General features: G+C 41.5%; 1 protein-coding gene across 2 annotated transcripts; it reads left to right on the top strand.

The window, feature by feature from the left end:
* The first annotated feature begins 692 nt into the window (after positions 1–692).
* TUBGCP4 (tubulin gamma complex component 4) lies at positions 693–13,468 on the top strand. Of its 2 annotated transcripts, none has more exons than XM_079317598.1 (18): positions 693–875; positions 969–1,097; positions 1,653–1,775; positions 2,159–2,212; positions 2,658–2,714; positions 3,265–3,344; positions 3,988–4,189; positions 6,074–6,239; positions 7,357–7,481; positions 7,814–7,864; positions 8,252–8,357; positions 8,583–8,690; positions 8,932–9,070; positions 9,554–9,731; positions 10,489–10,623; positions 11,638–11,754; positions 12,177–12,316; positions 12,621–13,468. In XM_079317598.1, exons 1-18 carry the CDS (start codon positions 798–800, stop codon positions 12,631–12,633), a joined length of 2,001 nt encoding a protein of 666 aa, XP_079173724.1. In that variant the 5' UTR covers positions 693–797; the 3' UTR covers positions 12,634–13,468. The 2 variants fall into 2 exon arrangements, with proteins under 2 accessions (XP_079173724.1, XP_079173725.1); XM_079317599.1 differs by having other exon boundaries at positions 9,554–9,735; positions 10,493–10,623.
* The last annotated feature ends 751 nt before the right edge of the window (positions 13,469–14,219 follow it).

Genomic DNA, 14,219 nt, shown 5'->3' with positions numbered 1-14,219 from the left:
TTTTCCTACATTTCAGACCTTATTGTGGCAAGCTAAACCTAATACATATTAGATGACCCTTAACACCAAACACTAATTTCTTCTAAATGAAGAAGAGTAAGAATGCACATAGAGAAAAACACTGTCAAAAATGGTGGGGGGAGAAGAAAGAGGATACTGGAAACCACTTTATTAAACAACTTCATAGTTTTCATACTAGACAGTTTTGATTAAAAGACTACCCGGATTACGACAGGAAGTGAAGGAAAGCAATACATAATAAATGGAGAAAGATAAAACTAGCACCGATAAAACACTGACACATAACATAAGAAACCTAATGACCCAAGTCTGCCTAGAAGGCTGCGCATTTGCTATTGTCCTGGATGTGAGCTCCCGAACCGGCACTTGCCATTGCAGCCAGCAAATTACTCCGTCGTCTTCTCCTGCCGCGAACCAAGGGCAACGCGCCCCTACAGCGGTCGGGACATGAGCGGCGGCCACGGCACCCCTCAGAGCATCCCTCACGGCATCCGTCACGGCACTCTACTCCTCACTCCACTCTCCGTCACGGCATCCCTCACGGCACCCGTCATGGCACTCCTCTCCTCACTCCACCCCTCACGCCGCGCTCCGCTAGGCCGCTCTTGCTGCCTCTTCCGGCGTGCTCGCCCTCGCGCGGCCCCCGCCGCCCGCCGTTCCCCCACCCGCTGCGCTCCTGCCCTTGCCCGTTGCCCCCGCCTCCTCGGCGCCCCTCAGCTGCCGTTCCCGGCGGCCTCCTCGTTCTCCCGGCAGCCGCCGCGGCCGCGCGCGGCAGGATGATCCACGAGCTGCTGCTGGCGCTGAGCGGGTACCCGGGGGCGGCCTTCACCTGGAGCAAGCGCGGCGGCCTTCAGGTGTGGCACGGTCCCGGCCAAAGCCCCTGCCCCGCCTGATCCCCGCCCTTCACGGCCTGTCCGTCCGGCCGTCACCGCTACTTCCCCTTCCAGGTGTCTCAGGAGCTGCCGTTTCTGCACCCCAGCGAGACCAGCGTCCTGAACCGGCTCTGCCGCCTCGGCACCGACTACATCCGCTTCGCTGAATTCGTGGAGCAGTACACGGGACACGTACAGCAGCAGGTGGGGCCGCCGGACCGTGGCATTTCCCAGGAAGAGCGTGGCAGGTGCCAGTAAGGCCAAGCTACCCAGGCACAGGAGCGGCCCGGGCCCGGTGGCCCTTACCCGCGCTTTTGCTAGCACCGAGCAGAGCTCTAGAAAGCTGTCACCCATGCATGTAAGGGAGGTAGAGAGCAGTGAAGGATGAATCAAATGTAAAATCCTATTCTTGGGGAGGTCTTGTAATAATTCCTGACTACACCAGACTGGCTGGGGTTTGTGAATTGAGCGGGATGCTCGTGACTATTTGAGAAGAGCCCTTAGATGCAAGAGGCATGCTTAAGTGAAAAGAAGCGCTGATACCAGTGGCTCCCAGCACTTGCATAGGTCCACAAAAGGCTGCTCGACTAACTCCTATTGTGACAAGGATGTATTTGTTCTTCTGATCGTTTTATGGTGAGCTAAGGTGCATTTCAGCATGTTCAGAGCACTGACTACCGCTGTGACACTGCACAGATATTACGTTACTCTTCAGACTAGCACTAGGATGCTGATGTAGATTTTATTGTTTGGTTTCAGGATCACCATTCATCTCAGCAAAACCAAAGTGGATTGCATGGCATTTATCTGAGAGCCTTCTGCACAGGTCTCGATTCAGTGCTGCAGCCTTATCGACAGGCGCTACTTGACCTAGAACAAGAGGTAAAGGAAAGAGATACAGAACAAGAAGCTGCAGTGCTGCTGACAGATTGTAGAAACTTGCAATTTCTACAATAAACATACTAGTAGCAGTTTTAAGATGAAACAAGGTATTTTCCTTTCCACCTTAGGGATGCCATCCAAATTATTCCTGTGAGATGCCATTGTAAATTAATTTTCATCCTAATAAGTGTTGTCCCCCCTTCCTTCAGTTCAGTAAGGGCTCCATCTTTATGAGAGCCCAGTGCTGTCTCAGACTATTGTGGCTTTTGTTTTCAGTTTTAGAGGTTTTGATTAATCTCTGTTAGTAACTAGTCATATCTTGGGTAGTGTCACCATCCAGTGGTTGTGATAATTAATCTTCATAATTTGCTTTATCTTTATAGTTTCTGGCTGACCCACATCTTTCCATCTCACATGTTAATTACTCCTTGGACCAGGTATGTCATGTTATTAAAGAGGCAGTGTTCTTTTCTTGCTCTGTCCTTCATTAAGTCTAATAAGAAAGTGGTTGGGATAAACGAGGCTTATTCCATTATGTCATGCCATTTCTGTTTAATGACTCTACATCTGTAGTCCCTTAATCATGGTCAGAGAATCACTGGCACTTCAACACAAAGCTAAGGTCCTCTACCTTGCCCTCACACATTCCTCACTGGCTGTGTTTAGCCTGAGCTGGAACACAGTAACTTCGTGCATCTTGATCCAGTGGAGAGAAGATATACTCCTAGAGATTTGCATGTCATGTTTCTAATTTGTGGGGAAAGGCAGATAATAGTTTTATTAAATTATTGTGTTCAGCTTCTGCCCACAGTTACTCAAGTATAGTTGGGTTTTTTTCTCTTCCTTACATAACAAATCAATATTTCACTTCTTGTTCTGCAGTTTCAGTTACTCTTCCCCTCTGTGATGGTCATGGTGGAACAGATCAAAACTCAGAAGGTACGGTAAAATTGCGGCTAGTATCTTTTAACAGATTTTCTTTTTAACAGATAGATAAAGTGATTTCTGCCCCCATTTTAGACTTTTTAATACTAGAAGATAATGTTTCAGTAATGGATGTCCTATTACTAGTTCTATTGTAAGTATTGAGACTATTTTACAAATTCATTTACACTGTATTTGACTTTTTCCCTTATCCCATAATCTTTGATGTCTTGAATTTTATAGGACAGGATGCTGGTAGTTGGAATTTTTCTTTTCTGAGTTTGTTTTCTCTGACTGTTGCCTGAAAAAAGACAGGGGCCAATGTTTTAAGAATCCAGAGATGCTTACATTTTTTAAGGGAAAGTATTGAGAGAAGCTTGAGTGTAGAGCTACATATAGAAGGTCTTTTTCATCTCTACACAGATCATGTTCCACCTTTCTTTCTGTAAGACTTGTTCAGTTTGTGAAGACATTTTTTTGTTATCTGAAAGTGTAATGTTTAAATGTATAAAAAGATCAGTACAGATCCAAATAATAGACCTGGTCTAACCTTTTCTTTCTGCAGATTCATGGATGCCAGATATTGGAGACAGTCCACAAACACAGCTGTGGGGGGTTGCCTCCTGTTCGAAGTGCTCTTGAAAAGTATGTAGATACAATAAAACTTCATTATTTTGGAATTAGTGTCAAAGTGTTTCTTATTTGTTGAAACAGTACATGCAAAACAGCCTTGCATGGTATAAAAGTAGGAGTACCAGGCAGGGGAAAACTGTCACCATCCCCATTATTTATCTAAAGCAGGCAAGTGGTGGGAATTAAGGCTTTCTCCATACTTCACATTAAGGGCTCAGGAAACTTCAGACCCAGGTATTTTTCTTCTTTTGAAGTCTGCGTTGTTTTGCAAATGGTAGACCTGTTACTGATCTTTGATCCTTCAAAATGATAAACGTGAGTGTTGTGATGTTTGTGTGTCATTGTTGAGAAAGTCAGACTACTTAAAATGTCATTTTAGTAGAAAAAGCAGCCCACTGCAGACTTACACCTCTGGTATACTGGCAGATTTCCATGGAGAAACCACATGTTCAGAGGATGTGTTAGCTTAGTTTTGGACCTTCTAGTTTTGTCCACCTTTCTCTGTTAAAAGAAAAAAAAAGATATTAAATACCACATTAGCCGTTTTATACTTGCCATACTGCCTGGCTGACCAACTGGACCATCTGGAATGACATACAATGAGGTTTTGATTATTGTGTGCAAACGCCTGACTGACTGTTTCTCTTGAACTCAGGATTCTGGCTGTGTGTCATGGAGTCATGTATAAGCAGCTCTCTGCCTGGATGCTGCATGGATTGCTACTAGACCAACATGAAGAGTTCTTTATCAAACAGGGCCCCTCTTCTGGAAATGTCCCTAGCCAACCTGAAGATGACGACGATGATTTAGGAATTGGGGGACTTACAGGAAAACAGCTACGGGAACTGCAAGACCTGGTAAGATCTACAGGTCATAACTTGGTATCTTTGGTCCTTAGGGATCTAAAGAGTAAGTGCAGTGTATTCTGCTTCAGTGCGAGCTGTGCTAGACAAGACATATACTGAAACCTGCTAGGATGGTAAATCAAAATAATACTGGAATAGGTTGCTGCTAGGCATTAAGGGACAGAGACCTATCGTTTGGCACAGTTGGATAACCCCAGGGCAGAAAGCCTTACGGATGGAACTTATGTAAACGCTGATGTCAAGGAATGGGAACTGCTGCATGCCCACTTGTCCTGAGGTGACTTTATGATGCTTGTATCCCCAGTTGTTCTGTTTACATTCTGTCAGTCTCTTGACTGACTGGTTTCTCCTGGTCAACACTGTGATTTGTTTAACATAGACACTGGTGGTAGTGCGAGCAATTGCAAGAAAGAGGGTGTGGGGAACTTGGCTGTTAACTTGATTTGCATACTTTCTATGGGCAGCTGGATCAGGTACCTTTCTTGCACAACCATTAGTTGTGCAAATGTTACCAAACAGGTTAATGCTACTGACATTACTGGTAGAAAACATGTTATGTGATAGTCAAGAGACTGCTAAGCAAGGGAGCAACCTGCCAACACACTGGTGAAATGTGGTAACTCTTCCTGTAGATGCTATACCATTAGAGTGCCCTTTTGCAAAGCAGCTTTCTCAATTGAATAGTCTTCCACGTTGGGCATTTGAATAGTGTCTGAGTAGGGAACAGTGTGGAGCAAGTTCAACTCTAAATTCACCCTCTAGTTTATGGTGAGAAAACATTTCATGGGCACTTATGGAGTTAGTGTGGTGCATGCAGCTTGGCTGTGACCACACAGAAACTCTGTGTTGCATACTTATTAAGTGCCCTGTGCTGAAAACAGACTACACCCAGAGAAAAACAGAGGAAATATTTAAAAGGCAATTAGTGAAAAAATCTGTTACTTCATTATATTGGATAAATAAAGCGAAGATTGTTGAGTCTTCTAAGTCCATGGTGGAAATTGTAGAGTAAGCAACTTCTTCAATATTATCAACTAACAGTGTTGGCAATTCTTCAAAGAGTAAAATAAAAGCTCTTGAGTTTTACTGGGATAGACCAGTAAAGTACTTGGGTATTGCCTCATCTAAAAGTGTTGTAAGAATCTTAAGAAAAGAAGTGACAACCTGTTAACATCTGTATACAAATTTGTACTAAACTCTTCTATTGAAATGAAGAATTTTGTAGATGGTGAACATTCTCAAAACTTTGTTTTAGTGATTTTTTCTGGATTATGGACCATTGAAAGTAATTCTCCAGTAACAAGAAAGCCGGATGAAATTGTCAATATTGTGTTTCTGAAGGAAGATCTTGCATTCATTCTTGAAGTTCCTTATTAGCATTCAGAAAAAAAAAATTAATAACTTACTGTATTGTTCTAAACCTAGTGGAGGTGTTTATATTTGGCCTGTATCACAAGTGTTCTGACAGTGTTAAAACATAGGAATGGGTATAGGGGAGGATTCTTTTTGATAATGCTAGTTAACATTGTTATGGCAGCAAAAGACTGATGTAATGCATTTGCAGTAAAACTTTTGATTAGGTAACATAATCCTTTAATATAGCAAATTTGTTGGTGTTCCACAAAGGTTTGGCTTCTTTTTCCCCTTCTCTTCCACTCTTTTGGATGCAGTATCTAGGGAGATCTGCTAGCTTACCAGAAGCATAAGGAAGTTTGCTACATTACTTAAATGATACAAAAGAGTTCTGCTACCTTTCTACTTACTTCCAATGCTCTTAAATGCTCTCTCTCTCACACACACCCCTTTATACACCTTTTCTATCTGGTTTTCTGACACTGTTTTGCACTGATTTCCTTTCCCTGGTGTCTCTGGCAGCGCTTGATTGAAGAGGAGAACATGTTAGCTCCATCTCTAAAGCAGTTTTCATTGAGAGTAGAAATGCTGCCTTCATACATTCCTGTACGGGTTGCTGAGAAAATCCTCTTTGTGGGAGAATCTGTTCAGATGTTTGAAAATCAGAATGTTAACCTGACCAGAAAAGGTAAGGAACATCTTTCTTGCAATCTTTGCTCAGTTATGAGTGACTGACACGTAGTTTCCAAAATGCCACATTAACGAATTCCTCAACAATCACTGACTATTGGCGGTTATTCTTCAGACTGTATGGACAGTTGTGTCAGGACAGAGCAGTAATCCCAAGTAGAGCTGATTGATTCCAAGGGAGAGGTGCAAGAACGGGATGAGTAAATAATACTTTCCAAACATAGTCTCCAAGTTTCCCACAGCAAGTCACCATGTGATTTGCTCTGGATAAAGCGATTGCAAAGGCCTTGTTTTCTTTTCACTTTGCATCCCTCTCCCTGCATACAGACACAAAGGCACATCTTGCTCTGAGTAATATATTGCAGAATGGTGTAATGGGATTAACTTGCATCCACAACTACGAGATTCACTTGCAAGGTGCTCCCAAAGTTGCTATGAAAGACAAATTATATGGAGCCTTAAAGACAGCAAGGGAGAGAAAATCCTAGCTGATGGTTGACTTTGAAAGCTTGGAAAGTTTACATTGGGAGTGGCTTGGGAAATATATTCCTACACCAATGGGGAAAGACTGCTGTGGTGGCTCTACCTTCAGCATATCTATGCAAAAGTACTTAAATTACTTGAGCGACATTACAGAGAGAACAAAGGACCAATTAAGTTGGACTGTTTTCTTGCAGTAGCAGAAGTAAGGAAAAACAAATATAGCTCAGTTTGTTAAAGAAAAACAAAGTCCCCAAGTTCATGCAGTAGGATAGATTTGAAAGGGGCAGGGGTATGGGGAGACCCAAACCAAGTGTTTAATGTGGCAGAAAAGTTTTTGGGTTCAAAGATCTAGCTTACACCTCGAAAAAGGCCTTTTAGCAGCAACCATTTATGTAGAAAATATTTGGGGGTTTTACTGATACCACAGCACTGCCATGGCAAGTGTCTACACTGCAACTGTACATGCAATAGTAATCTTATATCTTGGTACTTGTACTTTGAAGCCTTCTCTTCATGTTCCTTGCCAGACCTGAGACAGTGCAGCCTTTCTGTTCCACTGTGCTGGAAGGGGTCTGCACATCTCCAAATGGCATCCATTTTTACTCTGTGAAACTCTCATCATTGCTGCACAGGCTCCATCCTAAAAAACCAGGAGGACACTTTTGCAGCCGAGCTACATCGACTCAAGCAGCAACCACTTTTTAGTTTGGTGGACTTTGAATCAGTAGTTGACTGGATACGGAGCACCGTTGCTGAGGTGAGCATCCTAGGAAGGGTAACTACTATGCAGGCTGAGAAGCTAAGTTTTGTGAAGGATGTGGAAGAAGGGGGCTTATCACTGCCAGTGATGGAACAGACATGTAACAGTGCAGCTATTCTAAGTGGTCTCAGAGTTTCATGTAATCCCAGCTTCTAATGACGAAAGGACATTAACAAATACTATGCTTTTTCAGATAGCATTTTGTGTAGCTGCTCTTTTTGTATGCATCGCAAGGGTTTTAAGACAGCAGCTACTCTTCTCTCTGAATGGGTGAGAGAATTCTGAAGGGAGGTTTCTGTTGTTTTGTTTGATTCTTGTTTCTTCACTAGCACCTTTGGAAACTGATGGTGGAGGAATCAGATCTACTAGGACAACTGAAGGTAATGCAACTCTTAGTTTGTTTTTCCTGAAGCAGCTCTTTCTTCCCTTGTGTTTTCCCTTCTCTCTATTAAATACTTTACTGCCTTAAACCCTGGGCTTTCTTCATTTAGGTAAAGATGTTTTCATTTTCCAGTCTCCAGAATGAGGGTACACTGAAAGAACTTGGTCAGAGACAGAGTTTGAGGGGCATGTGTATGCGGTTTTATAGTTTGCATCTTGAAGCAAAGGCAGTGTAGACTTTTTGGTCAGTGACTGAAATTCAGAGCTCTCCAGCTGTGTTTAGAAACTGCAGCTGTCCAAGTAATAAAAATGAGTGCTATCAGCTAGGATGCTTAAAATTTCTGCTCAGTTTTTGCTATGTTAGGTACAAAAATATATCTCCACAGATTATAAAAGACTTTTACCTTCTGGGAAGAGGTGAGCTGTTTCAGGCCTTCATTGATACTGCACAGCACATGTTAAAGACACCACCTACAGCTGTAACTGAACATGGTGAGTGTTGTTTACTTGCTTACCAAACTGTCCTCATAGTGGTATAGCAGGAAAGTGGCAAGCTATGTCCAGTACAGAAGAGTTGTGATGGCAGATATTTGAAACTGGAACTAAAATCAGTTGTACACCAGCATTGTCTTTTAGGACCAAGAGTAAATAATTAATGAGTGCAAAATTGGCGCTAGCTGCATCATCTTTTGCTGATATGTGTTCTCTTGTTGTCAGATGTCAACATTGCATTTCAGCAGTCTGCTCATAAGGTGCTGTTAGATGATGACAACCTTCTTCCTCTTCTTCACCTAACCATTGAGTATCATGGAAAGGAACATAAAGGTATCTATTTGCATTTTTAGAAGTAAATTAAGAGGGATGATGATGACCTTGTTTTCAAATAGATTCATTACCCTTCTCTGAAGTAAAAGAAACACCAATTTTGTTCCCTTTACTGCCCTATGTAATGGCCTAGACTACTTTGGCTCTTCTTAATTCTTTTCTTTCCCTTTTCCCTTTTCTTTCTTGTCATGGTTGCACTGACCAAGAAGATAACATAATTCACCACCTTGCTTGTTTTCAGATACTTGTCAGAGTCGTGAAGGGCCTTCCCGGGAATTATCTCCACGTGAAGCCCCCACATCAGGATGGGCAGCCCTGGGCCTGTCTTACAAAGTTCAATGGCCACTGCATATTCTTTTTACTCCTGCTGTTCTTGAGAAGTAAGTAGTAGGTATGGTCTTCCTATATTCATCTGTATGTTCCGTGATGCGAGGCATTCACTAGTGCGTTTGGGGCTTTTTTTCCTCTCTATGGAGAGAAAGGTAGAGCTATTGCTCCCTGAACCTTAAAATGGCCCATTCCACTTACTCATAGTACTCAAAGTATTTGTAATGACAGTAAGACCTGCAAGATGCTGACAGATCTGCACTGAGTTACAAACAGCACTGCTTTTAACAGTGTTTTCACTGACAGCTCCCCTCCTTACACTGAAACCAACTTCATATTTTTTAGGTCAGTAATCAATACAAGCAGAAATCTTACTCTTCAAGATGTGCGATGGGGCACACAGGCCATGATTTGATTGGCCCTAACTATTGGCAGTCACCACCTGTTTCTTTTTCTAGTCTTGTATTATTACATTGTCCAGTAGCTGCAGCAGAGAAGATTTTAGTCTTAAACAATTTTGTGTTTTTTGATTGTAGGTACAATGTTGTGTTTAAGTACCTGCTGAGTGTGCGACGAGTCCAGGCTGAGCTCCAGCACTGCTGGGCTCTCCAGATGCAACGCAAACACCTGAAATCTAACAGAACAGATGCCATCAAGTGGCGTCTGAGGGATCACATGGCTTTCCTCGTGGACAATCTTCAGTATTATTTGCAGGTGAGTGTTGCAGAGAAAGATAAACTGTATCAGTTATTCAGAAACTGGCAGAAATGCATGGAGGGAACACGGAAGACCTATCTCAGGTTTCTGAATCCTTGTATCTTACCAAAATCAGGATGTCCTTCGCAAGTCTAGAGCTTCCTCCAAGTTCCCAGACTACTGGTACAATTATGGAGTTTTTGGACTTGTGAATCAGTGACATGGAGGAGTTCTTTAGTAGCTCTCTAATGCTACTAAATATTTGTGAGAACTACTCATCTCTGAAGTACCATAATTAAGATACAATCCTGGTTTCTTCTCTGGCCTCTTTAAGTGAAGTCTACTTTGAGTTAAGTTTTGGGCTTTTTTGTTTGTTGGTTTGGTTTTTAAAGAATTGAGCGGGGGCCTGGATTTCTAGATTATCCACAGTAATCTATCTGAGCTTTTGTACTGCCCTAAGATTTCAAAATTCAGAAATTACTACAATCAAATATCTTTGTTTACATGCTAGCTATATACCTTTTCATAGTCAAATAAAACTATCATTCCCTTTCTACTTAGATATTACTTAGGCATCAAAAATTGTTGTGTACCCCACATTATGTACTGCTCTTGTATATAATTCCCCATTCATAAGCCAAAGAGAAGAGGATCCTCAGCCTCTAACATAAGAGTAGCAATAAGGAAAGTAAGTTTCTTACTCAAACCTTCTGGCTGGTCTGAAGCACTCCCAGTTCCTCAAATCACTAATGAGGTATCTTCACATATTCATCAGGTAGATGTACTGGAGTCTCAGTTCTCACAGCTTCTGCAGCAGATAAACGCCACGAGAGATTTTGAGAGTATACGACTGGCTCACGATCATTTCCTAAGTAATTTGTTGGCTCAGTCTTTCATCCTCCTAAAACCTGTAAGTAGTCTTGTTTTCACCTTTTTCCACTGATTCTCCAAGTGCTCTAAGAAACACACCTTTTTGAACAGATATAACAGATCACATCTTTTAAAACAGATCAGTGATAATCTCCTGCAGACTACAATACTAGGAGTAAGGCAGGTATAAACTATAACTGATAATTGAATTAAGATTATCTAATTTACAGTTGGTGAATGTGAATGCTGTATTCCTGGCAATTCTAAGTGAAGCTTATTTCAGTGTTCAGCTAACCTTAATAACTTGTGTTTTATCACTGTTTTTATGACATTTTATTAAAGAAGAACTAATGAGCATAATGTTGGGAAAGGTATTCCTGTTGGACTCATACTGATATGCATTAGACTAGGAAAAATTCCCTCTTCTACTTAAGAGAAAAAAAATAGTTGAGATGTTCCCAAGTACTGAGGGTCTTTTTAATTTAATTAATTTAAAAAATAAAAAATTATAAACAGTCTCACAAAAACATTTGCAAAGAAGGTTAGTTTCAGTGAACACAATGTATCTTGCTCAGCTACAAGGTTATTGTAGAATAAAGGTGTCAGAAGAGTAATTACCCTGTCAGATCAACTGATACAAAATAAATTCCAAGTTTAGTGGACAGTGAAACCAAAGCCTTGAACCATAGCTCTTGTTGGTCTTTAGCCTGCCTTCTTAATCCCAAAGCTGCAGTAATAACCTGCTGATTGGATAGAGAAGCCAGTATGCAAGTCCTGGGCCTGTCTGGACGATTCCTGCCAATTGCTGTTTTCCCAGAAATGTCTGCAAAGATTGTGGGAGGGGCAGAGGGGACATGCAGCATAACATTTAAATCCTTTTTCCATAGAAAACCTTTAAAAAAAAATGCTACAACAATATCTTCCTTCACAACTAAAAAAAAATACAATATCAGCAACATCTTTGTTATGAATGCCACAACTTTTCAGGTACCTGCTTTCTCTCTGTGTTCAAACTCTGTTTCAACTACTAATTTATACATTTTATCCCATGTAGGTTTTCCACTGCTTAAATGAAATTCTGGATCTTTGTCATAGCTTTTGTTCTCTGGTCAGTCAGAATCTGGGCCCACTAGATGAACGGGGAGCAGCACAACTCAGTATTTTGGTGAAGGTGAATCTGTGTTTCTGTGGCTCTGTTCTCCTCCCCTGCAAACATTTGCCTAAGCAGTTATCTTGGCTTTAGCTGTAGAGCAAGAGTGAGTTTAAGTCAAGACCTTTTATGTAAGTGTTTGTAATTATTTTAACTAATCAACTCTACTTGAGTTGGAAATTCTATGTTCACAGAAAGGCAGAACGGGGGCAGGTACTGGAATAGAAGGCAGGCAGAGGTTGGTACCTCTATCCCTCCTTTTGGATAACTAACATCTAGGAGTTCTTGTGGCTCACAGCCTACCTTATCCTAGACCACAAGCATCACATCTCTTGCAGTGTCTTCAGACTGTTCAAGGACGGGGTAGGCAGAAACAAGAAATGAGATGCTTGCTTTTCCTTCTCTTCTGAGAAGGCCCAGAACTGACATCTTCAAATTTGTAGGGATTCAGTCGTCAGTCATCACTTCTCTTCAAGATTCTCTCTAGTGTTCGCAATCATCAGATAAACTCTGACTTGGCTCAACTGCTGCTACGCTTGGATTATAACAAATACTACACCCAGGCTGGAGGAACCTTGGGCAGGTAGGAATATCTTGAGGGTTGCTTGTAGCATTATCCTGAGATACTTGAAGTACAAAGCCATTTTTTGATTGCTGCTAATTATTTTGGCTTACATTACGTGTTGGTAAATACTATGACAAAAACATAACAAGTCAGCACACGGTAATTTTTGGGTTTCATATGCTTTCTCCCCACTGAGCTTCTTTTGGCAAAAAGGTTGAACAAACTGCAAGCTGCAGCATTTATGGGCCAAAAAAATACTGGTGTGGGTTGGTAAAAGGAGTTACTTTCAACATGTAGTTAATACTTTACCTTTCTCTTTCAGTTTTGGTGTTTAAGCACTAAAGGCCTTTCCTTCAGGCTGTGGCTAGTGATGCGTCAAGCACTGGAGACTGGTGCTCTTGGACAGTTGGAGAGTTTGCACTCCTATTTTTCTTTGCAGCTGGCTTTTGTGTGATGAACTTCTGTTTCAAAGGGAATTGGCAGGAATTGCCACTTACATGAGGCTGCCAACAATTACAGAAAGCTATTCCATTTCTTTTGAACTCACAAAAATATGCTTTCTGCAGCTCTGCACATACTTATAAGTGCTTCCACGGAGGCAACCTGAACCTCTTAGAAAGTGAAAAAAAAGAGATGATGTCTGGACTCTTCAGCTGGACTACAGTGTCTTTACTCTTCAGCTGAACTGTTTCACTTCAAGTTTGAGTATGGAGGAAGTAATCTTGACTATAAATGAAGTTTTGGTTGTACTCAGAAGTTCCACTTGTGTAGTAAGCTGATTTATAGTAGAAAATATCTGCTAATCACATATCACTAGGTAAATGAAATAGCAGTAGCAATTTTCAATTGAGGTGAAGGGGGAAGGAAGAAGAAATTTTTTTTTTAAATCTCTTCTCATGCAGTGCACTAGTCTAGTATATTTGTACAAGTCATGGAAACACTATTGCTATCACGTGCTTTCTCTAAAAACACAGTTTATGTGCTAAAATTGCACTTGCCAAGACAGGAGCTCTGCCTATTCAAGTAGAAATCACCCTCTGCTGGCAGAAAAATGGTAAGGAGATGCTTACCCTGGGATGTTCACCTGTGCTGTTCTCATTCCAGAGTATTTAGAATGCTACTAGTGATTACCCTACTGAACCCAAATAAAAATATCTTGTCATGTAATTATATGGAGTATTGTCAATGTCTGCACCCCGATGCAAAGGGAATAGCATGGCATGGCCTTGTCCATCATTGAAAAAGCAGTGTCTTGCAGGAACTTTTTGCCTCTTACTAAGATTTCCTAGCCTTGCTATAACAAACAGACCATCTTGATCCAAGTCCATCTGAATGACTGCCAAAAAAGAATGGTCCAGTCCATCATTGGGGTGTTGTTTCAGGAGTCCCAATTTGAACACAAACACTGCCAGGTAACCAGCCTTCCCCTTCAAAGAGCTGGTATTTGCACACAGCTGCAGTTCACACTGAAGTTACAAGTCCTTGGGGGAAAAAACCCTCTTTGCTCACTCAGAAAGACACAGTAACAACAGCCAGCAAGCATTAAGACCTGGCACCTTCCACACAGTACAGTGGTTTATGGTAGGACTGTGCCTGATGCAAGGTTTAAAATTAGCCCTTGACCATGGAAAAAGCTACAAAGCTAGAGAAAGACATTTGGATGTGAGATTCACGGACCAACACAGTCAAATGTCTGAGCCATTAAATGATAGAGGAAAAAATAGACAATGAGAAAAACTTTTTTGAAGCAAGGGACTAAAGATTGTATGAGTATGGAGGAAAGCCTTCAGCCTATAGCACAATTTGAGTGAAGAGCTTTTGCCTTTATGCCAGCTGACCACTAAGATGTGAATGCAGAAGCTTAAAAGCAGATGATTTATCCAATTTCCATTTAAAGATACACAGCACTTACATACTGTTT

The sequence above is a fragment of the Erithacus rubecula genome (assembly GCF_903797595.1).
Source record: "Erithacus rubecula genome assembly, chromosome: 14".
NCBI lineage: Eukaryota > Metazoa > Chordata > Aves > Passeriformes > Muscicapidae > Erithacus > Erithacus rubecula.
The sequence above is the reverse complement of the archived record's forward strand: the minus strand, read 5'-3'. Positions and strand labels throughout refer to the sequence as shown.

Bases quoted from the DNA above. Each gene is read 5' to 3' on its own strand.
- TUBGCP4 (XM_079317598.1), top strand. From the start codon at position 798: ATGATCCACGAGCTGCTGCTGGCGCTGAGCGGGTACCCGGGGGCGGCC. The intron at 4,190-6,073 runs GTAAGATCTACA...TGTCTCTGGCAG, and splicing joins TACGGGAACTGCAAGACCTG to CGCTTGATTGAAGAGGAGAA. The intron at 6,240-7,356 runs GTAAGGAACATC...ATTGCTGCACAG, and splicing joins TGTTAACCTGACCAGAAAAG to GCTCCATCCTAAAAAACCAG.